General features: G+C 39.6%; 1 protein-coding gene across 3 annotated transcripts in view; it reads left to right on the top strand.

Annotated features, from left to right (window-relative positions):
- The window catches only part of Nha1 (Na[+]/H[+] hydrogen antiporter 1), a 160212-nt gene that overhangs the window by 70485 nt on the left and 62389 nt on the right, over positions 1 to 27338 (top strand). For all 3 annotated transcript variants that reach the window (XM_067764734.1, XM_067764732.1, XM_067764735.1), the window contains exons 3-5: positions 4644 to 4782; positions 13442 to 13693; positions 13758 to 13930. In XM_067764734.1, coding sequence (XP_067620835.1) covers positions 4644 to 4782; positions 13442 to 13693; positions 13758 to 13930 — 564 coding nt within the window. The remainder of the gene's footprint in view (positions 1 to 4643; positions 4783 to 13441; positions 13694 to 13757; positions 13931 to 27338) is intronic.

The raw sequence follows: 27338 nt of genomic DNA, 5'->3' as shown, positions 1-27338 counted from the left end.
TCTATACAATATGGGTATCAAACGAAAGGTGCTAATGAGGATTTTAAAAGGGAGTGGGCCTTAGTTCTATGGGTGGACGCCTTTTCGAAATATCGATATAAAGGTGGACCAGGGGTGACTCTAGAATTTGTTTGTACGATATGGGTATCAAATGAAAGGGGTTAATGAGTATTTTAAAAGGGAGTGGCCTTAGTTCTATAGGTGGACGCTTTTTCGAGATATCGCCATAGAGGTGGACCAGGGATGACTCTATAATGCGTTTATACAATATGGGTTTCAAATGAAAGGTGTTAATGAGTGTTTTAAAATGGAGTGGGCATTAGTTCTATGGGTGGACGCCTTTTCGAGATATTGCCATAACGGTGGACCAGGGGTTACTCTAGAAATTGTTTGTACGATATGGGTATCAAATGAAAGGTGGTAATGAGTATTTTAAAAGGGAGTGGGCCTTAGTTTTATAGGTGGACGCCTTTTCGAGATATTGCCATAAAGGTGGACCAGGGATGACTCTATAATGCGTTTATACAATATGGGTTTCAAACAAAAGGTGTTAATGAGTATTTTAAAAGGGAGAGGGCCTTAGTTCTATGGGTGGACGCCTTTTCGAAATATCGATATAAAGGTGGACCAGGGGTGACTCTAGAATTTGTTTGTACGATATGGGTATCAAATGAAAGGTGTTAATGAGTATTTTAAAAGGGAGTGGCCTTAGTTCTATAGGTGGACGCCTTTTCGAGATATCGCCATAAAGGTGGACCAGGGGTGACTCTAGAATTTGTTTGTATGATATGGGTATCAAATGAAAGGGGTTAATGAGTTATTTAAAAGGGAGTGGGCCTTAGTTCTATAGGTGGACGCCTTTTCGAGATATCGCCATAAAGGTGGGCCAGGGATGTCTCTAGAATGCGTCTATACAATATGGGTATCAAACGAAAGGTGCTAATGAGGATTTTAAAAGGGAGTGGGCCTTAGTTCTATGGGTGGACGCCTTTTCGAAATATCGATATAAAGGTGGACCAGGGGTGACTCTAGAATTTGTTTGTACGATATGGGTATCAAATGAAAGGTGTTAATGAGTATTTTAAAAGGGAGTGGCCTTAGTTCTATAGGTGGACGCCTTTTCGAGATATCGCCATAAAGGTGGACCAGGGGTGACTCTAGAATTTGTTTGTACGATATGGGTATCAAATGAAAGGTGTTAATGAGTATTTTAAAAGGGAGTAGGCCTTAGTTTTATAGGTGTACGCCTTTTCGAGATATCGCCATAAAGGTGGACCAGGAATGACTCTAGAATGCGTCGATACAATATGGGTATCAAACGAAAGATGTTAATGAGTATTTTAAAAGGGAGTGGGTCTTAGTTCTATAGGTGGACGCCTTTTCGAGATATCGCCATAAAGGTGGACCAGGGGTCACACTAGAATTTGTTTGTACGATATGGGTATCGAATGAAAGGTGTTAATGAGTATTTTAAAAGGGAGTGGGCCTTAGTTCTATGGGTGGACGCCTTTTCGAGATATCGCCATAGAGGTGGACCAGGGATGACTCTAAAATGCGTTTATACAATATGGGTATCAAACGAAAGGTGTTAATGAGTATTTTAAAAGGGAGTGGGCCTTAGTTCTATAGGTGGACGCCTTTTCGAGATATCGCCATAAAGGTGGACCAGGGGTCACACTAGAATTTGTTTGTACGATATGGGTATCGAATGAAAGGTGTTAATGAGTATTTTAAAAGGGAGTGGGCTTTAGTTCTATGGGTGGATGCCTTTTCGAGATATCGCCATAGAGGTGGACCAGGGATGACTCTAGAATGCGTCTATACAATATGGGTATCAAACGAAAGATGTTAATGAGTATTTTAAAAGGAGTGGGCCTTAGTTCTATAGGTGGATGCCTTTTCGGGATATCGTTATAAAGGTGAACCAGGGTTGACTCTAGAATGCGTTTGTACATTATGATTATCAAACGAAAGGTGATAATGAGTATTTTAAAAGGGAGTGGGCCTTAGTTCTATAGGTGGACGCCTTTTCGATATATCGCCATAAAGGTGGACCAGGGGTGACTCTATAATGTGTTTGTACAATATGGGTGTCAAATTAAAGGTATTAATAACGATTTTAAAAGGGAGTGGTGGTAGTTGTATATGTGAAGGCGTTTTCGAGATTTCGACCAAAATGTGGACCAGGGTGACCCAGAACATCATCTGTCGGGTTACGCTAATTTATTTATATATGTAATACCACGAACAGTATTCCTGCAATGATTCCAAGGGCTTTCGATTTCGCCCTGCAGAACTTTTTCATTTTCTTCTACTTAATATGGTAGGTGTCACACCCATTTTACAAAGTTTTTTTCTAAAGTTATATTTCGCATCAATAAACCAATCCAATTACCATGTTTCATCCCTTTTTCGTATTTGGTATAGAATTGTGGCATTTTTTTTTATTTTTCGTAATTTTCGAAATCGAAAAAGTGGGCGTGATCATAGTCGGATTTCGGCCATTTTTTATACCAATACAAAGTGTGTTCAGATAATTATGTGAACTGAGTTTAGTAAAGATATATCGATTTTTGCTCAAGTTATCGTGTTAACGGCCGAGCGGAAGGACAGACGATCTACTGTATATAAAAACTGGGCGTGGCTTCAACCGATTTCGCCCTTTTTCACAGAAAACAGTTATCGTCCTAGAATCTAGGCGCCTGCCAAATTTCACAAGGATTGGTAAATATTTGTTCGACTTATGGCATTAAATGTATCCTAGACAAATCAAATGAAGAAGGGCGGAGCCACGCCCATTTTGAAATTTTCTTTTATTTTTGTATTTTGTTGCACCATATCATTACTGGAGTTGAATGTTGACATAATTTACTTATATACTGTAAAGATATTAAATTTTTTGTAAGAATTTCACTTAAAAAATTTGTTTTTTTTAAAGTGGGCGTAGTGATACAAGTAACGTTCCTGCCAAATTTCATCATGATATCTTCAACGACTGCCAAATTACAGCTTGCAAAACTTCTAAATTACCTTCTTTTAAAAGTGGGCGGTGCCACGCCCATTGTCCAAAATTTTACTTATTTTCTATTCTGCGTCATAAGTTCTACCCACCTACCAAGTTTCATCGCTTTATCCGTCTTTGGTAATGAATTATCGCACTTTTTCGATTTTTCGAAATTTTCGATATCGAAAAAGTGGGCGTGGTTATAGTCCGATATCGTTCATTTTAAATATCGATCTGAGATGAGTGCCAAGGAACCCACATACCAAATTTCGTCAAGATACCTCAAAATTTACTTAAGTTATCGTGTTAACGGACGGACGGACGGACGGACATGGCTAAATCAAATTTTTTTTCGATACTGATGATTTTGATATATGGAAGTCTATATCTATCTCGATTCCTTTATACCTGTACAACCAACCGTTATCCAATCAAAGTTAATATACTTTGTGAGCTCTGCTCAACTGAGTATAAAAAGAAAATAGCGTTCTAGATATAATTTCAGTTTACGATGATCTCCTATCAAAAGTGGATGAACGACAAAAATCGAATTTTATTCCATTAGCTGTAAGGACGAATTTGGCACACTTAAGAAAAGATGGAAAGGACCATGCGAATTTTTGCCAAAAATCGATATTGTTTATTGTGAAACATTAGAATAACTGAAACTTGGACGTCAGGATTTTCGGAATTCAGAGTTTTCAAATGGTTGGATTGCAAAACAGATCAAAACTTGCAATATAGAGAAGTAGAACCATGCCTCTTTTATTTGCTTGAAAAAAAAAGTGACCATCAATGATTCTTTGTTACATGATCGAATAGTAAATTTGAGAAAATTTTTGGAATCCAAGGCCGATGATCGCGATTTTTTTGCACAAAAACCTGCAAGCGCCAAAATGGCTGCGTTCAGCTATTAAAGATGACGAAGTATATTCGAAGTACTCAAAATTGCTCAATTTGTCTATACGATACCATGGCACAATGCGAACTGCGAAAGAATTTTCTCCTTAATGAGCTCGCAATGGACAAAAGAAAGAAATCGTTTGACTGTTGAAAATGTTTAATGTTTCAGATTTTGCATGTCTCGAATTCCAAAAATTTTTAACCCTTCCTGAGAATACTGAACTTTGAAAAAAATCAGCAATTCCCAGAAATATGTCGGGAAGTGCTGACAGAAAAAGAGCACGAGATTCTTGAAATTAGAAGTAAGAAAAAAGAATGTATAAATAATTATCTGTAATAAACATGTTTGTGCGAATTGTTAAATTATTTACAATATTCCCCTACCCTTTATACATTTTTTGTAGTTGTCTGGGTGCAATTGCCCTTCTTCGACTGCGTTTAGAAGATTAAACTTGGCCAAACTTTTTACTATTTAAATTTGATTACCTTCTTTGTTGGAAGTGTCCCCGATTCATATTTCGGGCATCTGGTAACCCTAGGTGAGATCATGATCGCGTAGGGCACATTATATGCGAGAAGTTGGCTTGTGTTTTTTGACATCTGGCTTTTCTGAGACATAGCATGCTTTGATTTATACTCTGCTTAATTATTGCTGATATATTGACGCAGTTCACTACCACAAGTTACTACGTGTTTACAGTATATTTTTACAGTTTCCTTTCTGTCCTTTTTTCAGACTTCTACACATTCACATTTAGAAATTGGACCCACTCGAAGAAAAAGTATTTTGGTGAATTCAAATACCTGCCCCGCCACATTACCAGTACCGCTTGGACATGATAATGAATCAGATCGAGGATCTTTACACAGCTATGGTAAGCTTTAAGTATTTTTTTCAGTTAGACATTTTCCATTTGAATCTTTTCATTAATAAATCGCTCTTAAATCGCTCTCAACGGATAAGTAACTTTTATTACTAAATCGTTAGCAGTAAGACGACTATGGCTCCGAATTGACACACCAATTCCAGCGCCCGCAGGGAGGTTGATTCTTTAAGCGACTGCTTATAATCATTCGCTATCTTTGCAGACGTACGTATTACTACTACCTTGTCGGTCTTTGGTATCTGACTATCTATAAGAGTTTCGGCAGAGATATCGCATATCTGCGCAACTACACAAAGTTAACACAACCTCCTACAATATCCAATTTAGACGGGATCATTATAATTAATTGCTGCTTAACCGCCAAGATGATTTTAGCCGATATGCGGAAATTATAAGCACCAAGGGAGATTAGTTCTTCATTCAATTGTTTATCCTAAAACAATTCAGTTCTCGCCTTCCCTTAGCTGCCGAATTTGGGCGTAAATAAGTCGTTTTTTCTATGAGCTGAAGCCAAAAAGTGCCACTATGTTCAGATCTGCGTGAAGGTCTTACATAAGCCGCTGGCATAAAAGGAAGCAACACAAATCTTGGTCCTGTAGCATGTACCTACAGCAGAGAATAAAGAATACACCCTGTGACGTACTTTCTCACTTTTCTCTGAGCTGTCGCTCCCCCCGCTAGTAAACACTAGAAGTGCTAGAAACAGCAAAGTCCCAATTGATTTGCTATCGGTCGACCGCTCTGTCACTGTGAACACCGTGCGTATAGCCGCTAGGTGTGGTGGTAGCATTCTCCGCCTAACACACCAAAGGTCCTGGGTTCAGGTCCCTCGGCAGTGGTTTGGCAAACACTTAGTGTATTTCTGCTATGGAAAGCTGCTCAGTGAAAATGCATTTGCCTTGCAGCTGCCGTTCAGAGTCGGCATACAACAATTAGGTGCCGTCCCGCTAATTTGTGTTTGAAATTAAAAGTACGACGCAAATTGGAAGAGAAGCTCGGCATAAATCTTTTCGTAGGGCCAATAGCGCCAAGTATTTATATTACTTTTTCATGAAAAGCCGCTACTTTAGACCTCCCCTTATAAAGGCGTGTTGAGAAGGTGAAAATTGCTGGCGAGGAATTCCGTTGCTGCCGTAAAAATTAAGCCAGCTGATTGTTTAAGGCCTTTGGAAGAAATGTGAGAGATTTTCCCCACTTTTGGGATGAAGTTGATTTTTAAAACTTTAAGACTTTAGGACAGAGCTCTATCTCAGATAGTTGTAGTAAATGTGAGGCAGCTATCTGCCAAATACCACGGAAGTTGTGCAGATACTTTGTTATACGGTCTCGGAGACTTCTTGGGCTTGTAAGAGTTAATGTCATATGCACATTGGCTTGCGTCAAAGATATGAGATGGACTGCATTCCACCGAGTCGGCAATCGATGACAGTGAAGAAAATTCCGACGATACTAAGAGGTTCATCATCAGCTCTCATTAAAAGCAGCCAGGTACTCATTACATCCTTACACGCTTTCGCGGGAGCCTGCTCAAAAGTCACGCTTGGCAGTGCTAAGTTTTGATTTGAAAATACTTATCATTTCCTTGTTGAGCCGCCAGTACTGTACTCCTCTTGGCCTTATTACATAGCGGCTTACTGGAAACTGTTAGGACACTTAGTGTCTACGTCCACCATGGAAGTTTCCCCTATCATCGTGAGCTTTTAATAGGCGGTAGTAATGATAAGCAATATTACGTGACAGAGTGAAGACATTCTCCAGGGCTTCTGCAGTAGTTTCAGCTAGCATTTCTCCCATCGCAGGTGCACTTCCTCCAGATTACAACCATACTAAAGATTTCCGTCATCCCTTGTCAAATTTGGTTTACTAAAGACCATGATGAAGACGCGCACATGTGTCGAAACGTGCAGGATCGAATAAATCCGTGGATTTTCATACTATTTTCATTGCGTTCTCTTGGATTTCTAAAGAAGGTTGGTATGGGACCCGTGAATCGTAATTTCAGATTTTGTTAAATTAAAAAGGTTTAAACCCTTGACTTTTTAAGATTGATCTGCTGGATTGATCTTTAGTTTTAAAAGTAAAAGAGATAGACAAAATAGTCAGATCGCCGGCATGAGTCGGTTGAGCCATCTTGGTCTGTATGTATGTAAGTGAACTAATCTCAAAGGTTTTGAGGTATCTCCTAAAATGATATCAGTATTAAGTAGACTACGTAGCAATCATGACCGTCGTGCGTTTTGTTATCAAGCAAAGAGCCAGCACATTTGCGCCTAGACAACCACAACATTGTTGGCGGTCATAATTGGGAACCATTAACGCTTAACACAAACAACAACGTCAGTCTAAAAATTCAGCGAAGAGTCATTTTTGCTAACAAATACTACTTTGGATTAAGTAGGTAATTGAAAAGTAGTCGTCTCTAGGCCAACGAAAATAATGCTCTACAAGTCACTTATCGTACACGTCCTGCTGTATGGAATAGAAGCATAGACCATGACAACATCAGATAAGGCAGCTCTTAAAGTGTTTGAGAGATAAGATCTTCGAAAGATTTACGGACCTACATGCGTTGGCGACGGCAATTACCGAAAGATGAGCTGTACGAGCCTTACGCAGATATCAATATAGTCCAGTGAATTGAAACACAGCGGCTATGCTGGCTAGCCCCTGTTATACGAATGAAAGATGATGCTCCGAGCCCGCGTATTGAAGCAGAGGAAAAGAGCGGCCCACTCCGCGGGAAGGACCAGGTGGAAAACGATTTAAAAATTCCTTGGTGTCAGCAATTGGCACCAATTAGGCGAAAGAAGAAGCGACTGCCGCGCCTTGTTGAAAGGCCATAACCGTTTAAAAGGTTAAGCGCTAATTAAGGTTACAGTTCATTTACATTCATGAAAGGTATAATAGGAAAGATTCTCGAACGTATTATTAGTGAGCGTCTGCAGCATACCCTGGAAAGCCCAGGTGGCTTGTCAAATAATCAGTTTGGATTTCGAAAATCGAGATCCACGACAGATGCAATACAAACAGTTGTCAAAATAGCCCGCGGATCCTTAACCGGAGGCCAAAGTAAAAGGAAGCTCTATGCACTGATAACTCTGGATATTATAAATGCTTTTAACACCGCGAACTTAATGCCGATAATGCCAGCGCTACTCCTTTTTGATATAGATAGAGGGACCAAGAAAGCACAACATCACGGATCTGATCTGTTCTAGGTCCAACTCTTTGGAATGCGATGTATGACGGCGTGCTACAAATCGACCTTCCCGGAGGCACGGAAATTGTCGGCTATGCAGATGATATTGTCGTAGTAGCAGTGGCCAAGAAACCTGATCTGCTTCAAGCATTATGTAATGACGCCGTCGGAAGAATAAAGGAATGGCTGACGAACATGCGGGCCTTCCTTGAAATATCTAGGAGTAATCATTGACTCAAAACTAACTTTTAAGGAACAATTCAGGGCGGTGGGGGAGAACGTTTCTAGAGTTAGTGGAGCCCTAATGCGAATAATTACCAATATCGGCGGCCCAGGCGAAGCTACACGTCAGCTATTATCCAACGTAACCAGCTCTATAATATTATATGCAGCACGGATCCAAAAAGGTCCACCAAAAAGATATACTAGCAGCCTAACGCATTACTGCTATACGAATAACATGTGCTTATTGGACGGTGTCCGACGACGCGATCCATGTTTTATCCCGGAAAATCCCAGTAGATCTACTCTCAGGTGAAATGGCCGATCTGTATGGTATTGGAATAAGCCGACCATCTGAAGATGCTAAGAAAAGCGCAAGGTCACGAACAATAGTTAGGTGGCAAGAACGGTGGGAAGAATCAAGAAAAGGGCGCTCTTCAGGCTAGTTCGGAATATAGCGGAATGGTACGAGCGAATACACGGCGAACTAAATTACCACCTCACACAGATATTGAGCGGGCACGGCGGCTTCAAGGAATATCTACATAAGCGAGGGATAGAGGAGGATCCTTTCTGTCCACACTGTCCCTCAGAATTGGAAAGCGCAGAACTGCCCTTCGTTTTTACGCACGTGTGTACGTCTGTACACAGAGTTTTTGGAGAGGAGCCTTCCATTAGGAATTTAGTTCCACGAATAAAATAAAAACAAGTAAGGAAGCCTAAGTTCGGGTGTAACCGAACATTACATACTCAGCTGAGAGCTTTGGAGACAAAATAAGGGAAAATCACCATGTAGAAAAATGAACCTAGGGTAACCCTGGAATGTGTTTGTATGACATGGGTATCAAATGGAAGGTGGTAATGAGTATTTTAAAAGGGAGTTATCCTTAGTTCTATAGGTGGACGCCTTTTCGAGATATCACCATAACTCGTGGACCAGGGGTGACTATAATATGGTAGGTGTCACACCCATTTTACAAAGTTTTTTCTAAAGTTATATTTTGCATCAATAAACCAATCCAATTACCATGTTTCATTACTTTTTTCATATTTGGTATAGAATTATGGCATTTTATTCATTTTTCGTAATTTTCGATATCGAAAAAGTGGGTCTGGTCATAGTCGGATTTCGGTAATTTGGCTTCAACCGATTTCGCCCATTTTCACAGAAAACTTGTATCGTCATAGAATCTATGCCTCTACCAAATTTCACAAGGATTGGTAAATTTTTGTTCGATATATGGCATTAAAAGTATTCTGGGCAAATTAAATGAAAAAGGGCGGGGCCACGCCCATTTTGAAAATTTATTTTATTTTTGTATTTTGTTGTACCATATCATTACTGGAGTTGAATATTAACATAATTTACTTATATACTGTAAAGATATTAAATTTTTTGGTAAAATTTGACTTAAACAATTTTTTTTTTTTAAAGTGAATAGGAGTAACGTTCCTGCCAAATTTCATCATGATATCTTCAACGACTGCCAAATTACAGCTTGCAAAACTTTTAAATTACCTTCTTTTAAAAGTGGGCGGTGCTACGCCCATTGTCCAAAATTTTACTAATTTTCTATTCTGCGTCATAAGGTCAACCCACCTACCAAGTTCCATCGCTTTATCCATGTTTGGTGGTGAATTACCGCACTTTTTCGGTTTTTCGAAATTTTTGATATCGAAAAAGTGGGCGTGGTTATAGTCCGATTTCGTTCATTTTAAATAGCGATCTGAGATGAGTACCCAGGAACCTACATACCAAATTTCATCAAGATACCTCAAAATTTACTCAAGTTGTCGTGTTTACGGACGGACGGACGAACATGGCTAAATAAATTTCTTTTTTCGCCCAGATCATTTTGATATACAGAACTCTATATCTATTTCGATTAGTTTATGCCGTTACGGATTACCGTTATGCGACCAAAGTTAATATACTCTGTGAGCTCTGCTCAGCTGAGTATAAAAAGGGTATAAGGCCTACGACACAACCGCAGACATTTCCGTCCTTACTTATTTCAAATTAATATGATACTTTGAGTGTTGATAGGCTGCTGATAAATTATTTGTATTGTTGTTTTAACATTTTGTTTGCGAAATAAGTTGTTATTGTTCCCCACAGACACATCTTGGCAGCGTATCATATTCAAGCACCGCCCACCCACCTGCTATAGACATTGGAAATTTATTCAGCTGATTTTTTTCGTCGTAATTAAATTGTGAGCTAATATTTTCACCTTTTGCTAATTGACTGGATTCATTTAGTTATTAACACCCTTTTGATGTTATATGCCAGATTCGTGTTAATCTCAATTATTATTTTTTTTCGTTAATTATTGAGGCGCTTATCTTGTTAGAGATTTCAAATGGTGCATGTGACTTATTATTTACTTATTTACTTAATTCAATTGAATGGTATTGAGTGAAATTGTAGGCTATGATAAATTTTGATGGAAAAGTACTTTGAAAAATTTACGGCCGGGCAATAAACACAAGGCGTTCTCCGACTTCATCGCACAAGGTACCCATAGCCTTTACCTTTGGTTTCGTGAGAGTCAGCTCTTTATCAGCTTAACCAAATTCATCTTCTTCTTTTTCTAGCGATAAGGAGACTCTCTGAAAGTTTTAGGTTGGTCTTTTATCGTATATTGAACCTTTCTAAAAAATAGCATTACTAAGGTACCGGGAACGATGTAAAATGACCACATTTAATTTTCTGGGTCATCCAATCCATGCACAGAGCTTTGCCTGCTAAATAAGCAGGATTCGCCACAGGTAGGTGAGGTTGACAATTGGATTGAAGAAGCTTGAAATTGCGTTGACAACCCCTTGAAAAGGTTGCGTTACATAACCCAATGAATCCCCGCTCAACCACTTCAAACCTCGTAGTTGTGCCTTTCTGTTACCTCTAACTAACTGAGGTTAGCACCATCTTTTCAGCTAATCACTTTGACTCAGCTGTACCTATCCACTTAGTAGAAATATGAAACGTCATCCTGATTATGGTCACTTCATAGCTGTGGCCACTTGACCCATTGGAATTGATGCAATCAAGTACGGACGTGGTCAGAGAGTGCTTCGCCAATTCGCTCATCCTCTCAAAGCATGCTGGAATCTTTGTGTTATCTTCCTTTTGTTGCTCAGTGTAAGCGGGAGTCTCATTGTTATCACCTATGGGATCTCAAATTCTTTCTCAGTCCTCTGTTGTGTACAACATCTACTTTCCATTTCTGGCCTCTTCCGTGTTTAGCCTGTATTAGGCATTGTGGGTTACTCACTCCACGGTTTCTTTCATCGAATTGTTTCCGATCGCTGTCTACCACCCCACGTGCCAGTGCTAGGCCATCTCGCTTTCCTTGTCCCTTAAGTCAAGCACGGCTCCCAAACGCTAGAAAATGTTTAGTCAAACGCGTCCGTTCTCTCCTCGCTCGCCTATTTGTGTAACCATGCAGTTTCCTCTTCGGCACCTGCGCTTTCCTTGCTCTCCAAGTCCGACACTGCTATTGGGAAATTCATATTAGTTGTACAACTACCATCGAGGCGGGCACAGGGGCGTAAGTCATCAATTGGGGACAAATATCAGCCCAACTATATTTTCTAAAGCCGCTTGGTGTGAGAAAGTTCAAATACTTTTTAATACACTTCTTGGCTTGAAATCGTCCAACAGGCGCGTATTAGGAGCTCAGTAGTTCTTCACTCTTCTCTAGCCGGTTTTTTATAAATTGACACCCATATGCTTTGTAGTATGTAGGTTCCAAATAATACGTGTTTTCGATTTATAACAACTTAGTACTGTAGCTGTTGAGATCTAACTGCCGGGCAGGCATGTCTAATATCTTCTCGCAGTTTTTGTGGGTTTCTTTGAAATTTTGAGTGGCACTCAGCCAATCCAGAGTCGAGTATAGGTCCCACTTCCATTACTAATGAATACACGTGGCCACCATGGAATAAAGTTAGACCTAACAAAGCAAATGCTTCCCGACTCAACTGACGGGATATGAAAAACGGACAATAAGCTGTTGTTATTATTTGAGTCAGGCATACGTAAACATCATAACGGAGAGTTGTAACAAGTAGATATGGTTGGGAGATGAAAGATAGATGACTAAGTCGCCGATTTAAGGTAAGAGCAGAAGCGAGCGGTTAAGGGTCAAGTCGGTGTACGGTACCCAAGCTACCGGTAGAATCGGAGAACGATTGCGAAAACTTAGCGGTGAATGGTTGCCTGTTATCCAACGAAACCCTGTAAATGATGAATATCGAATCTGTCCACGAATACTTCAATTACCAGTAGATCGGTGAATAGGTTAGCATTTGCATGGTGTCCAGAACGACCGGTATTGACTGCTGAGTGAGTAATGTAATAGCGCTTGGTCGGACGGTGTATGGTGAAAAGATGAGTGGTATATCGGCGCCAAAGTTACTAGCAGGTGTAGAGTTGCGGAGCTTCTCAACGTTAAAAGAGTGAAAGGTTGATGGAAAATGGAAGATGAACATTGATAGTTGGTGAATGATGGCGGGATAAGGGACGTTATCTATTTACAGAAGATATTGTAATACAGATTTGCCTGACCGAAAACCGAGCTCTTTGCCTTCCTTTGTAAAGTGCAAATATGTGCAAAAAATTTAATAAATGAATACTTGGCGCCATTTACCTCCCGAAAGATTTAGGCCGCGCTTCTCTACCAATTTGCGTTGTGTTCCTTTTAATTTCGCCTACATAGGGGCGGTACGGAATCTACAGGTTTTATGACGACACCGAACGGCAGCTGCAAGGTGATGCATGTATGTTCTTAAGTATAAATCATGATAAAATATTTGAGAAGTCTACGCCTTTGCAACAGGAAAGGGTCGCGTGAGTGAAATGGATTTAAATGTTCATTTCATCTGCGTATTTCCTTCAGTTGCTGATCACTTTCGCGTTTGTAATTCTCAACTGATTTATTAAATATTGTTAAGGTATAAATTAACGCAAAACCGGCGTACTTCACAGCTTAGATACACATAGTTTTGTGAAAGGTCGAAAAAGAGAGTCCAAATATTCATGATTTACATAAAAACTTCTACTTATATTCTATCAACCTACTTATCTACCTACCTATCCATAGAAAGTATTTAGGTCTTACATAATTCATACACTTCCCACACAAGCTGAACACTCCTACTCTTAGTTTTGTTTTAGCTCGCCCAACCACAAGCGCCCTAACAAAAATTTTCTTCCTTTTACAGGCGAAACCAGCCGACCCTACAGATCATCTGCGCTAGACAATTTGAATGCCAAAATTTATCAGCATCAACAAGAGCAAGCTTTGTACGGACAAAGTAATTTGGAAGAATCATGGATTTATACATTTTGCATGAAATGCCGCAATGATGACAATCGTCCATCTTGGGAGCCTCCACATTGGCCAAAAATCTGTCCCTATCCCTTATGTCCGTCATATCGGCAATTTTCACGACTCTGCGTACTCATATTTATTGGTAAGATTTTTTTATGAAAATTCAATTATAATAAGTCTCAAATTTTTTCTTTCATGCCCATTAGGTGTACTCATCTGGTTTACCGCTTTTATTATTATTGGCAAATCAGCTGCCCCTGGTGGACAGTTGTTCAATTTAGTTGTGCTTGCTGTCGCCGCTAATTTTGGCGGTTGGTTAATATCATTGACGACATTGCCGCGTCTCATTGGTATGCTGCTCGTCGGTATTATATTTCAGGTAAATCCAATGAGTTCATTTGTTTATTATACAATCAATCCTATATTGGTATGTTGTTTATTAACAATCGTATATAAAGGTATTTGGCGCGTTCGAGTATGTGCTCGTAGTAACAAACAGAGCTTTGTAGATATTTACTGCTCATACTAATTTGTATTTTAAATTTTGCGTTTATTTTCGGTCTTCTTTATCGGTTATTTGTTAGCTTTAACAATCACGAATGATATGGTAATTGCTTTACAACTACTTCTAGATGTGGGTATGAGGTAAGTGGGTGGTGTGAGTTATTGTTCCGAGATTTGAGTACGTTGTTGTATATGCGCAATAAATTCCGGGAATTTGATTGACTAATTAGAATGTTATTTTCATCATTGAAATGATTTGTAGCCAAATCGGCAGACAAACAAAAAATTTATCATAATAAATGATCAAGGTTGGTTGCATAAAATTAGGATACGTTTGTTTTTTAGTTTTGTTACTAGACATCTAATGATAAAGAAGTTATTGTCAAGATCAATGCTTTAACAGAACTTTTAGTAGGTATTTTTTTGCTCTACGTCAATATCTCAGCTCATAAGAAATTTATTTTTATATTATTCGCTCTCAGCTGCCGTTTCAAATACGCCCGCCTTCAGAAAACTTTTGAAAAATGCCCTATTTCAGAATTTGCTTGGAAAACACTATTTCCCAGAATTCGATTGAAACACATCCCATTACAAAATTCGTTTAAAAACGCCCTATCAGATATGTGAACCGGTCTATGAAAAGGTGGCTTATGACTAAAAAAAAATGTTCCACTTTTTTCTGGTTTCGATAGTTTTTGATACGCTCTTTCACGTGGTGAAAACTAGAAAGTCCTAACTTGCTTAGAAGTGTACTAAAAATGTAGAGAAAAAGAGCACAAATGAAAGACGATGAAGCCTTTGGTTCCTTCGATGCCACTTTGGTGGCTGGTGAAGCCTCCTCAGATTTTTTGATAGCATTTTTTTCGATGGCAATGGAGCCAAAATATCGGTCAGAAACTGGTTTGTGCTTTGCCATTTGGGCATGACTGTTCATAATGCAAAAGAAAAACTAATAAGAAACTGAAGAAATGCATTGTTTATCTTTAACAGCTGTTTCCCGCAATTTCTTTTTTGAGTCATAAGCCACCTTTTCATAGGCCGGGTCACATATATTATTTCTAATTGCTGTTTTTAGGTACGGGTCCGGTCCCTTTATCGCTCTTATTTGGAATTCAAATCTATAAATAAAATTTTTGTTGTAAAGATGAAGATTCGGGCTATTAGCGAGATTTGGGCAATTTTGGTCGCAGTGCTTTTGTTAAGCTATATTTTATTAAAATAATTTGTTAAAAATAAACGATTGTGAGCACACAAAGAAATCTATTTGTACTATGGCACTATTGTGAATATTTGCACTGCATTACCAACATTTGCTCTCATACGCCAGATGGCGGCGCAAGTGTAAGATTTAATTGATTGATAGACCAGCTGATTTCTGTTGATATTTGATAAGAGACTTTTAGATTGGCTGTGCAAGATGCGCACGGGTCCGGTTCGTTTAAGCATAATTTCAATCCATTTAAACGTTAGCTTGGGCGGTAATGAAAAAAAAATTTGTGATCGTGCGTTTTTCAATTTTCGAATTCCGCCCTATTTTCAAACGTTTTCTGAGATGAGGTGTTTTTTTAAATGCAGTCAATTAAGGACAATATTCGTAATGTGGTATAACATTTAGATGTTTCTTCGTCGAAAAGCGTTTCCTAGTGGGTCATTTTGATAGCAATAGTAACGTTCCGATGGCACATGAACCAGATACGGATAGAAATACACATGCAAATGCAACAACAATGCTGTGATTCTGATATTTATTTGGTTCAATTTCTGATCCGTATAGCAGTACTGTTCGTTTTGTTTTCTGTAGTATATTTTTTGACAGCTAACCACTTTTGAGTTGGTAGCACTGAAATAAATATGTGTACATATGTGTATACATAAAAGATTTCGCCATATTTAAAAGCAAAAACACGGGAAGAGTAAACAAGTTGTAGAAAATGTAAGGAAAATAAATAGGTTGTTTACGTGTGAAACTATTTAAACGTTAGGTTAGGTTTGGTTAAGAGGGCGTGCGTGGGTGAAACCCACACTTCCACTCGGAGACATTTTTGTCCATTGTGAGTGCCCTCAGTAAGCACAGGGTGGCGGCAAATTCGTTTAGCCCCATTACCTCCTAGCGGTCCTCAACGAACCACTTGTTTTCCCTGATGAACCCAAGAAGAAGCGAGACGTCCACCTTTCCAACCTCTGCCAGGCTGTCGAGGAAGCGTGAGCCCAGAAATTTGAGCCTTCTTCTTTGAAGCGCCGGGTATCGGCAGAGAAAGTGGTAGATCGACTCCTCTTCCTCCTCATCCTGACAGCTTCTGCAGAGGGAGCTTGTTGGTAATCGCCACCATCGGAGCATTGGTGCGATAGCACAATGACCTGTGATGATACCCGTAAGTACCCTCACCGCATATGTGTTCCTATCCAAGCCATAAACTTAACATAACATAACATAACATAAACATAGACTTCGCAGTCAACCCTATTGGTCCATAGCAAGTCCGTTGCCCTGTTCTCATATTCGTCGATTCTCCCTAGGAGACAATTCAGCGGAGGTCGGACGGAGCTGTCCCCCTCACTTATGTCTAAGTCGGAACCTTTTTTAAACGTTAATAAAATAAATTTCACTGTTAGGGAAAAGAGAATGTGAACCACCACCATCAACAAAACAGATGCTTTATATTAGTGCTGCCAGCTCTCATAAAGTTGATCCAGATCGTACCAATCAGATTTGATCGTGAGCCAGAGCTCGATAACTCAATGGAACGCTCCTAATAGTTGCGTTCCAATGAAGCGCGATGCAGATACGGATAGAAATTTAACATACAAATGCAACAACAACGCTGTGATTCTGGTATCTAAACAACTTCGTAGCCACAGGGTGGCTCTGTTGCTTTTGTTTTGTGTAACAGTTTTGACAGCATACCCTCTGTTTTGGTACCACTTGCAGTCATATACACTAGGGCATCCGATATTTAACATATTTTTTCGCTCGAAAACCCATAAATTTAAACTTTATGTCTGAAAACTAATTATTAAGGCTAAAATAATTACATTAGATTCATTTCAAATCATGATAGAAAACTATACATTTTTTATAGAAAAAATACAAGAACCACGACATAAAATGTGCAAATGCTTTTTGCACTCAGCTCTTAACAGAAGTAGTTCAAAGCATTTCTTTTTTGGACGTGTTTTAACTGCCGACCCCTTTGTTAGTCATTAGTACTCTAGCTTTTTTTAAGTGCAAAATCCCATACAATTTTATATGCAAAATATAAAGCATTTGTTGTTTAAAGAACTAATAATACTAGTTAATAGTTTAATAATTTGTTTTAACTTTTTATGTAAAATTTTATTCAGCGATTCGGGAAAAAAAGTTGAAAATAACAGGCACCATATTATGTGTACACTAGAGGTTTACGCCGATCACTATATCGGCGGCGGCGGCGCGCCGGTGTCGCCGGTGTTCTTACTTCAAAAAGCTTGATTTTTCTATAAAAAAAAAAAATATGTAGGAAAGATTTTGTTTGTATGTATTTAAGGAAATCAACGTGTTGGCCATTTCGGAAAGATCCGGGGTTTTCCGTCCAAAAATTTTCAGGAGTAGCTTCTTGCGGAGGGATTGTCCCTCGGCCGCTTACTCGAGAGAGGCTTCGAACCCAACCGCGGTCTTTGGAATTGGTACTGCTGCGTCTGCTAAAAAGAAATAGGGACACCTAAAATAGTATATCTCGTGCAAAGCGTAGTTCCACCTAGGGATAACTCCTAACAATCGTCCCGAACACAATTTCTTTAAATCATTACGGTTGCTATTAATTGTCTATTAACACTAATGACTCTCGTGGCACAGGGCGCATCCAAGCTTAGGCTGTTTTTAAGAGCTACAATTCCCGATGTGCGAACAGTAGTAATCCCGACCACCAGTCGCTACCACGCCTCCTGACCCTTATACCATATGCCAGCACAGAAGCAAGAGGACTGCGAATTCGAATTGTCGCGCTATGCTGCCGAGCTATACCAGAGAAACACCATGAAACGTTAGGGAGTGACTATTCGGCCAAGGATGCCGCCCTCGAAATCATAAGCAGTCTAAGTGGATGTCATTGCGTAACTCTTGGGTGAAAATCGTATAATCCTCGGCGCATCTACATAATTCAAATTTTACCAGGACCATGGATAAAATTATTAAAATGTAGACCAAAGTTTGCAGACATTTGTGTTCACAACATTGATTTCAATAGTCCTCGTTAAATCCAAACGATATTTTAGAATTAAAGTCGACCGAATGATATTAACTGCTGTTTTCCGGCTTTATGATATAAGAGCTCATTATGGATGACCGCGTAGCTTCAGTTTTCAGACTAGTTCGACTGTCTACTACGTTACGACACATGGTCATTAGTTCGACTGTCTTGGGAAAGCTTTTGCTTCACCACTTTGAGTGTTCTTGCGAAGGACAAAGCCTCATCTCGTAAATATATGTGCCCACATATTCACATTTGTAAAATGAGCCGTAACGTGTGGGTGATATTTAAACTTGGTTGATAGGCTATAACCAATGTGATTCACTCCAAGGGACTAGTTTTGGATAGGGCCGCCAACTTTAGGAAATTTCAAACCGGGGAATGTCAAACTTGGGTGTTGAAGGATGAAGTGTGAAAATCAAAATTAAGATTTCAGACGCTATTGTATAATTTCGCAAATAAACAGCAGATGTTTGACTGTAAGCCCAAATGATTTTTGAAACCTGTACATATATCCTCAACTTAAGTATGAGATAAGAAACATTTCAAGGCAGTGTTTATGCCCCTAGAACCTACTAAAGGATTTTGTATCACTGATAGCGCTTATTCTTTCAGCCAATCGCAATATAAAATTATTAAAAAAATCGTCACCTTTTTGGTGCGTGCGAAAAACGTCAAAAATCGACGACGGCGGGGGCGTTTATCGGCGGGGTATATCACTAGTATGTACTTACATACATATGTGCAACCAAATAAATTATGCATTAGGGTGGCCGTGTATAAAGGATGTAAATATTTAGGTTCTGACCTAAACAGGTGGTTATAAACATGGAATCTTCTTAGATTTTCCGCGGTTTTCAACAGCCCTAACCAAATGAATCAGCTTAGCTGGAAGATTACTTCGCAATAAGAGCTCTATTACGCCACAAAATAATTAGAAAGTGGCACGTCCAAATGCGGGGTATAATCACTTTTGCGGCGGACACTTGTTATCAACCATCTGCATCCCTTATCCAGGCTTTTATGCGGACCGTGCCTATTGGACGATTTGAAGACCGGGGATATATTCGGCTGCATTTGAACGGAGCCTTCCCGAGACCGGGTCGCCTCGGGAAGTAATGATGGCCATACCACAGCAAGGGGACGGTTTTTATCCCCATTTTTAACAGTAGACGGCTGAGCCCACCTTATGGAAAGGTGGTCATACGACCAAGATGAGCTCAAAAACGTTCAGAGAAAGTAAGGATGGGAAGAAAAAAGCGATGTCGTTGCCAGCCGGGGGAGAGAAAATCGCTATCAGCGTTGGCTAGGACGCGGATAGCGATGATATTATGCAGTCAGTGCGCTTGGTAAAGGAGCGGCATACTAGCCCGGACAAAGAACTAATCTTAGAACGGGAACAACGAGATAAGGAGCTTAAGAGAGCCCTATCAAAATATCGATCGAGCGATCGCTTGGCATGGGCCCGTGAGACAGTGGAAGAATGTGGAAGACAGGCTAGAGAGATAATAATCAAACTCCAGCTGACTCGATGATACTAAAGGGAGCTAACGCTGAGACTCCGGTTTTCACCGAGAAGAAGATGAGCGAAATACCGAAGCAGTCCCTGAATGTGGCACTACTAGATTGCTGCGTCCCCAATGAGCAAATGACAGGGGCAAAGGCCCAGTGGCAGAGCTGCACGACCAAATCAATGGTGCTGGGAACCTTAAGAAAACTCAAAACATGCTAAAAGCAGGAGAGGTGGAAAAGGACCACGAAGGCCTGGAAGCAGCAGGAAAAGACAAGGGTGAAGCGTAGAGGCGGATGTATTGGAAGTGGACCAACAGTTCAATGATGCTGCTAGTCTAACAAAGACGCTTCGAACAGGGGAGGGAGAAACAAACGAACCTCCAGACTCGGAAAACAGTGGAAAAAATCCATTGCGTGAGCGCAGTGGCGGATAATTTGGAGGGAGCTCAATGGCGCTGTGAACCTTAGAGATAAACCCCCAACACAGTAAAGTGGCATCGAGCGAGCTACTTCTGACTCTTCAGGAGGGTTCGTTTGATGTGGCGCTGGAGGACTCAGCGCTCGCGGATTCAGCATTTATTATGCAAAGACGGAGAGCAGGCTTAGAGCTGCAGTCATGGTAAGAAAACACCTATTCTCATGCCTGCTAACCAACTACAGCACCGAAGACCTAGCGGTAGTCGCAATATAGGGAAAGAAAGAATCATCCCTCATTCCGGCATCCTGCTGCATGGCCCATGACGTAAAAGCCCCACCTGAAGATCAAGAAGGGTGCAGAGGACGGCTTGTAATAAATGCCGTCTTAAGCTCATTCAATTTAAAGAATATGTTAAACATGAACAGACGTTTAAATCGGATTAAATTAACGTCCCATTAACACTTAATACAAGATCTTGATTATGTCAACCCATTTAGTTTCGAGCAGTGTTGGTGCTCAAAGTTTAGTGCACTGTCCCCACCTATGTTGTTTTGGCGGAAGAATACAATAGAACTAATTAGCAGTTTGAAAACAGATATAACAAATTAAGTAAACAATTTATACGTTTATCTATTTGTTCCTTAAAAATACAGCTATTGTACACATATCACATGATCGTTCTCAAATTAATATACCAACCCAGTTGTGCAAATACTTATTATACTCAGTTGAGCAGAGCTCACAGAGTATATTAAGTTTGTATGGATAACGGTTGGTTGTACAGGTATAAAGGAATCGAGATAGATATAGACTTCCATATATCAAAATGATCAGGATCGAAAAAAATTTGATTGAGCCATGTCCGTCCGTCCGTTAACACGATAACTTGAGTAAATTTTGAAGTATCTTGATGAAATTTGGCATGTAGGTTCCTGAGCACTCATCTCAGATCGCTATTTAAAATGAACGATATCGGACAATAACCACGCCCACTTTTTCGATATCGAAAATTTCGAAAAACCGAAAAAGTGCAATAATTCATTACCAAAGACAGATAAAGCGATGAAACTTGGTAGGTGAGTTGAACTTATGACGCAGAATACAAAATTAGTAAAATTTTGGAAAATGGGCGTGGTACCGACCACTTTTAAAAGAAGGTAATTTAAAACTTTTACAAGCTGTAATTTGGCAGTCGTTGAAGATATCATGATGAAATTTGGCAGGAAAGTTACTCCTATTACTATATGTACGCTTAATAAAAATTAGAAAAATCGGAGAAGGACCACGCCCACTTTTAAAAAAAATTTTTTTTTAAAGTAAAATTTTAACAAAAAAATTTATATCTTTACAGTATATAAGTAAATTATGTCAAAATTCAACCCCAGTAACGATATGGTGCAACCAAATACAAAAATAAAAGAAAATTTCAAAATGGGCGTGGCTCCGCCCTTTTTCATTTAATTTGTTTAGGATACTTTTAATACCATAAGTCGAACAAAAATTTACCAATCCTTTTCTGTGAAAATGGGCGAAATTGGTTGAAGCCACGCCCAGTTTTTATACACAGTCGTCCGTCTGCCCTTCCGCATGGCCGTTAACACGATAACTTGAGCAAAAACCGATATATCTTTACTGCGCTTAGTTCACGTACTTATCTGAACTCACTTTATCTTGGTATAAAAAATGAACGAAATCCGAAATTTATGACCACGCCCACTTTTTCGATATCGAAAATTACGAAAAATGAAAAAAAATGCCATAATCCTATACCAAATACGAAAAAAGGGATGAAATATGGTAATTGGATTGGTTTATTGACGCGAAATATAACTTTAGAAAAAACTCTGTAAAATGGTTGTGGCACCTACCATATTAAGTAGAAGAAAATGAAAAAGTTCTGCAGGGCGAAATAAAAAACCCTTGAAATCTTGGCAGGTATTACATATATAAATAAATTAGCGGTATCCAACAGATGATGTTCTGGGTCACCCTGGTCCACATTTTGGTTGATATCTGGAAAACGCCTTCACATATACAACTACCACCACTCCCTTTTAAAACTCTCATTAATATCTTTAATTTGATACTAATATCGTACAAACAGGTTCTAGAGTCACCCCTGGTCCACCTTTATGGCGATATATCGAAAAGGCGTCCACCTATAGAACTAAGCCCCACGCCCTTTTAAAATACTCATTCACCTTTCATTTGATACCCATATCGTACAAAGTCTAGAGTTACCCCTGGTCCACCTTTATTGCGATACCTCGAAAAGGCGTCCACCTATAGGACTAAGGCCCACTCCCTTTTAAAATATTCATTAACACCTTTCGTTTGATACCCATATTGTACAAATAAATTCTAGAGTCAACCCTGATCCACCTTTATGGCGATATCCCTAAATGGCGTCCACCTATAGAACTATGGCCCACTCCCTCATAAAATACTCTTTAATGCCTTTCATTTGATACACATGTCACACAAGCACATTCCAGGGTTTCCCTCGGTTCATTTTCCTACATGGTTATTTTCCCTTATGTTGTCACCATAGCTCTCAACTGAGTATGTAATGTTCGGTTACACTCGAACTTAACCTTCCTTACTTGTGGATATAAACACGTCCACGCTCTACTGTGGATATAAACACGTCCATCAACATAATGTCCCCTACGCTCAGAATCTCACGGAACTTTGAAGTGTCCATTGTGGACAGAACCCACTGGGAAATAGGGAATCCTTATAACGACCCTGACTCGGAGGTCTGGTACACGGATGGATCGAAATTCGATGACGGAAGAACGGGAGCTGGCATCTATGGGCCAAACTTCAAAAAATCGATACCAATGGGATGTTACCCCACCATATTTCAGGCAGAAATTCATGCAATAGAGGTCTGTGGTAGAGAATGTCTGCGGAGAGGCTCAACATCGACGAGCATCTACATTATGTCGGACAGCCAGGTGGCACTGCGTGCCTTGCAATCCTACACAGTTACATTTAAGCTAGTGGATGAATGCACTGAAATCCTTAATGCCCTGGGAGCCAAAACCAAGGTTTTGTTGGGATGGGTTCCCGGACATCAGGGGCATGAAGATAATGAACATGCAGATTACCTAGCAAAGCAGGGTGTTACATGAGCAAACGCCGGTTCACATTCTCTGCGAATGCGTCGCTCTAGCTAATTAGGCTGAAAGGTCTTGCACAATAGATCTGCACAAAGTGTTGGAGGGTGTTTTGGTCGAAAAATTTACCCTTTCGCCATTTTTTTCCGCAGCCTCGAAAATTACATTTTTGGGTATGCGTAGTGGAACCTTTTTTCCTGAGCCCAAATCCTATCGAAAAATCGATTGCGCGATATCGGTTAACTTTCGTCCATAAAAATAGACCTAGGTTAATATATATACAAAAATTGTTTTTCGTACCCCCATCTCCAGCGTGATTGTCAGCGCAAGTTTTCATGCGTTTACTACCAAAGAAGACATTACACCCTCTTACATTTTCAACCCCAATCAAATGCACTGTCTGCGATGGCCTCTAGACGCCAGATAACCCTGGCCCAAACTTCCACTCGGCCACCGTGGTGTGATGGTAGCGTGCTCCGCCTACCACACCGTATGCCCTGGGTTCACACCCCGGGCAAAGCAACATCAAAATTTTAGAAATAAGGTTTTTCAATTAGAAGAAAATTTTTCTAAGCGGGGTCGCCCCTCGGCAGTGTTTGGCAAGCGCTCCGGGTGTATTTCTGCCATGAAAAGCTCTCAGTGAAAACTCATCTGCCTTGCAGATGCCGTTCGGAGTCGGCATAAAACATGTAGGTCCCGTCCGGCCAATTTGTACGGAAAATCAAGAGGAGCACGACGCAAATTGGAAGAGAAGCTCGGCCTTAGATCTCTTCGGAGGTTATCGCGCCTTAAATTTTTTTTTTTTTAAACTTCAACTCAGCACCATAGAGAACATTAATCTACGTCAGGGCAAGCAGCGAATCAAACAGCGACGCAGAAACCTCAGGATCCCACTACCCACACAGTGTCAGCACATTTCTTGGCAGCTGCGAAACAACCCTATTCTCCACGGAAATAGTTAACGCGAGGCAATATCATAAAATTCGTGCGCTCATTGACCAAGGCTCTCAAAAACGTTTTCGTCGTTGCCAATCCAATAACTTGCTAGGTCACACTTTGCTCCTCTGATTTAAGCCAAATAATTTGTACCAATTCTATTTTACACCACCAACTCACTCTTTTTCTCCCAACTAATAAAGTCACCAAAGTCAGCTCAATCCTGCCACATGGTTATCGCGGTATAACCGCCAAGTAACCCTTATCGCTTAGATTCGGATGGGTACCCAGCGGATCAGTCCGGGAACTGGTATCGGCCTTCACCACTTATGTTAGTGAAGCAACATAATCGGATCTCAGCAGCCTACTCAAATGCTTCTAGGGATAGGAAGAAACCCCAGCAACCCGATCCAGATCGAGAACCAATGTTGTGAGGCCCTCTAAAGCACCACAGCCACACCGCTGCTACAGGAAACGCTCTGAATGACATATTATATACAGGCTGGATTCACCAAAACGACGTGACCTCTATAATTCTCAACTGGTGCCTCTACAAGTTCGTTTACGATGGCGACTTCGAAAAAATGTATCGCAAAATCGTAGTCAAAGAAACAGATCAAAACTTCCAAACACTCTCTTTAGGAAAGCCGCTCAAAATCCGATAGAAGATTTCAAATAAATAACCGTAACTTTCCGTGTTAAATACGCTCCATACTTCGCAATCAGCACACTTCACCAACACGCTCAGGCCTACAAAGGAAACCAAAATACTCGACACTAACATCATACTACGAGAAACTTATGTAGATGATGTCTTCTCTGGCGGGCACGTTATACAGTCCATTTTAGTTCCCTTTTTCGCAAAAGAACAACATTAAAATGCTGCTTTTATAGGGTGGCACTATTCCAAGAGAGATATTGGAGTACTGTTTATATAATTTATTTAGTATTTCGCACTAAGTTGCCCTATTATTTTTTCTATCATTGTATATAAATAAACAATTAAATAAATAAATGCAAGGCGCGATAACCGTCGAAGAGGTTTAAGGCCCAAATTCTCTTTCAATTTGCGTAGTGCTCCTTTTAATTTTTGCTAAGAATTGCCGCGACTGCGCCTATATGTTTTATGCCGATTCCGGGAAGCTTTTCATGGCAGAAATACACCCGGAGTGTTTAACGAATCACTTCAGAGGGGTGACCCCGCTTAGAAAAACTATTTTTCTAAATTTTTGATGTTACATTGCCCGGACGTTGAACCCAGGTCCGTCGGTGTGATAGGCGGTGCACCCTACCACCACACCACGGCCGCCACCAATTACCATATACTTATGTCATACTTCTATATTGCTACTAAAAGCTGGGTACACTCACAAACATCAGAGTGCCGATATATTGCTGTGTTAATTAATGTGTTTGCTTTTGTATTCACTAATCGAATGTACCTAAATTAAACTTTTTTCTTGTCACACTTATGCTGCTACAATCACAAAAATTTAGCAGGCTGTCTTATTTCCAATTGAAAACTCATTTTTAATTACACAATAAAATTTTGTATAAATAGCACCCACAAATTTCAACTTACTTCACTTTAAAATTAAAAATCGACGGCAAATCTAATCGGAAAGAAAAATGAATCTAAACAATTGTTTCGCTATCCTGTTTATTGTCCTTATCTGCGTTTCAACTATAATGAACGCGCAAAAATGGAATGATTGCGATATAAATAATAGCCCATATGTGGTGGCAGTACATATTGACCGGAATTATCGTTGCATGGGTTCTTTAATCTCTTGGGCGAAGGTGCTTACATCAGCAAACACCTTGAGAGGTTACGAAGCTCCTTCCATCAGTGTTAAAGCTGGTAAAACAGATTTTAGTAGGGCAATAACAGTTCGCTATGCGAAGCATATAATTCGTCAATATGAATTTGATCCTGAAATGGTAGAACATATGGATTTAGCTGTGATTTTATTGTCGAAACGCTTGGCCCGGAGCGCACATATAAGAACAATACCACTTTGCAACAGTAGATTATTGCCGGGCGTAAAATTGCGAGTGAGCTCATGGGGTTCGACAACTGGAAGGGATGGTGAAGTTTCGCATATACTGAAATCTGCTGAATTTGAAGTAATCCCAATAGACGAATGTAGGGTTCGTTATTTGGCGCAAGATAGAATTTTACCAACAACAGCAATTTGTTTAATACATCGGTCACAGGCAAGTGAGACGTGTGTAGGAGATGCTGGTGCACCGGCCGTTGTGGAAGATGAACTTTGTGCTGTGCTAGGAAGTGGGCTAGAACCTTTTCAAAATAATCCCACTGTATATACAACTATAGATCATTCATACGTTAAAGAATTTATACGATATGCGAAAAACTATCATGATTAACTGCAAGGTGTTTTTTTAAATCGACCAGAATTTTTTTACATAAACAACCTAGCTCACGTCAACACATAGAATTTATGCTAATATATAGAATTTTTGGAACCGCAGCTGAGATATGGTGATATTTCCGTAAGCAGTCCAAATGGCAATATTTCTTTTTTTTGTTATTTACAAATATATAAAAAAAATATAATTGCGATTTAAAAATAAAATTGGTTGTATGCATTTAAGATGTGACGCATGAAAATGCCTTAGGTTGTGAGATCAAACTTTAAAAATAGTTTTAAAGTTCTCTCGGTTACAAATAGAGAACGGTGCCCCCCATAAATTCAGAAAGCAAACATTCAGAAACACATTTTTTTAGAAAACATTAGTCAGAACTCTTTTTTTCAGAAAGATAAAGTTCAGAGGTCAAAACTCAGAAGTCAAATTGCAGAAATCAAATTTCAGAAGTGAAAATTCAGAAGTCAAATTTCAGAAGGTCAATTTCAGAAGTCAAAATTCAGAAAGTATTCAAACGACAGAAAAAACATTAAATTTTTCTCAAAACTCAAAAACGTTTATTTATTTGGCAGGAATTATTTATAAAGAAAAAGTAGTACAATCTAAAATTTTGAATTGTGTGCAATAGCAAGTATGTAATTAATTAATTTTTTTTGCGTTTATATTTTTCAAATGAAT

This window comes from Eurosta solidaginis, chromosome 2, assembly GCF_040869045.1.
Source record: "Eurosta solidaginis isolate ZX-2024a chromosome 2, ASM4086904v1, whole genome shotgun sequence".
Taxonomy (NCBI): Eukaryota; Metazoa; Arthropoda; class Insecta; order Diptera; family Tephritidae; genus Eurosta; species Eurosta solidaginis.
This window is presented reverse-complemented; position numbering and strand designations above follow the sequence as displayed.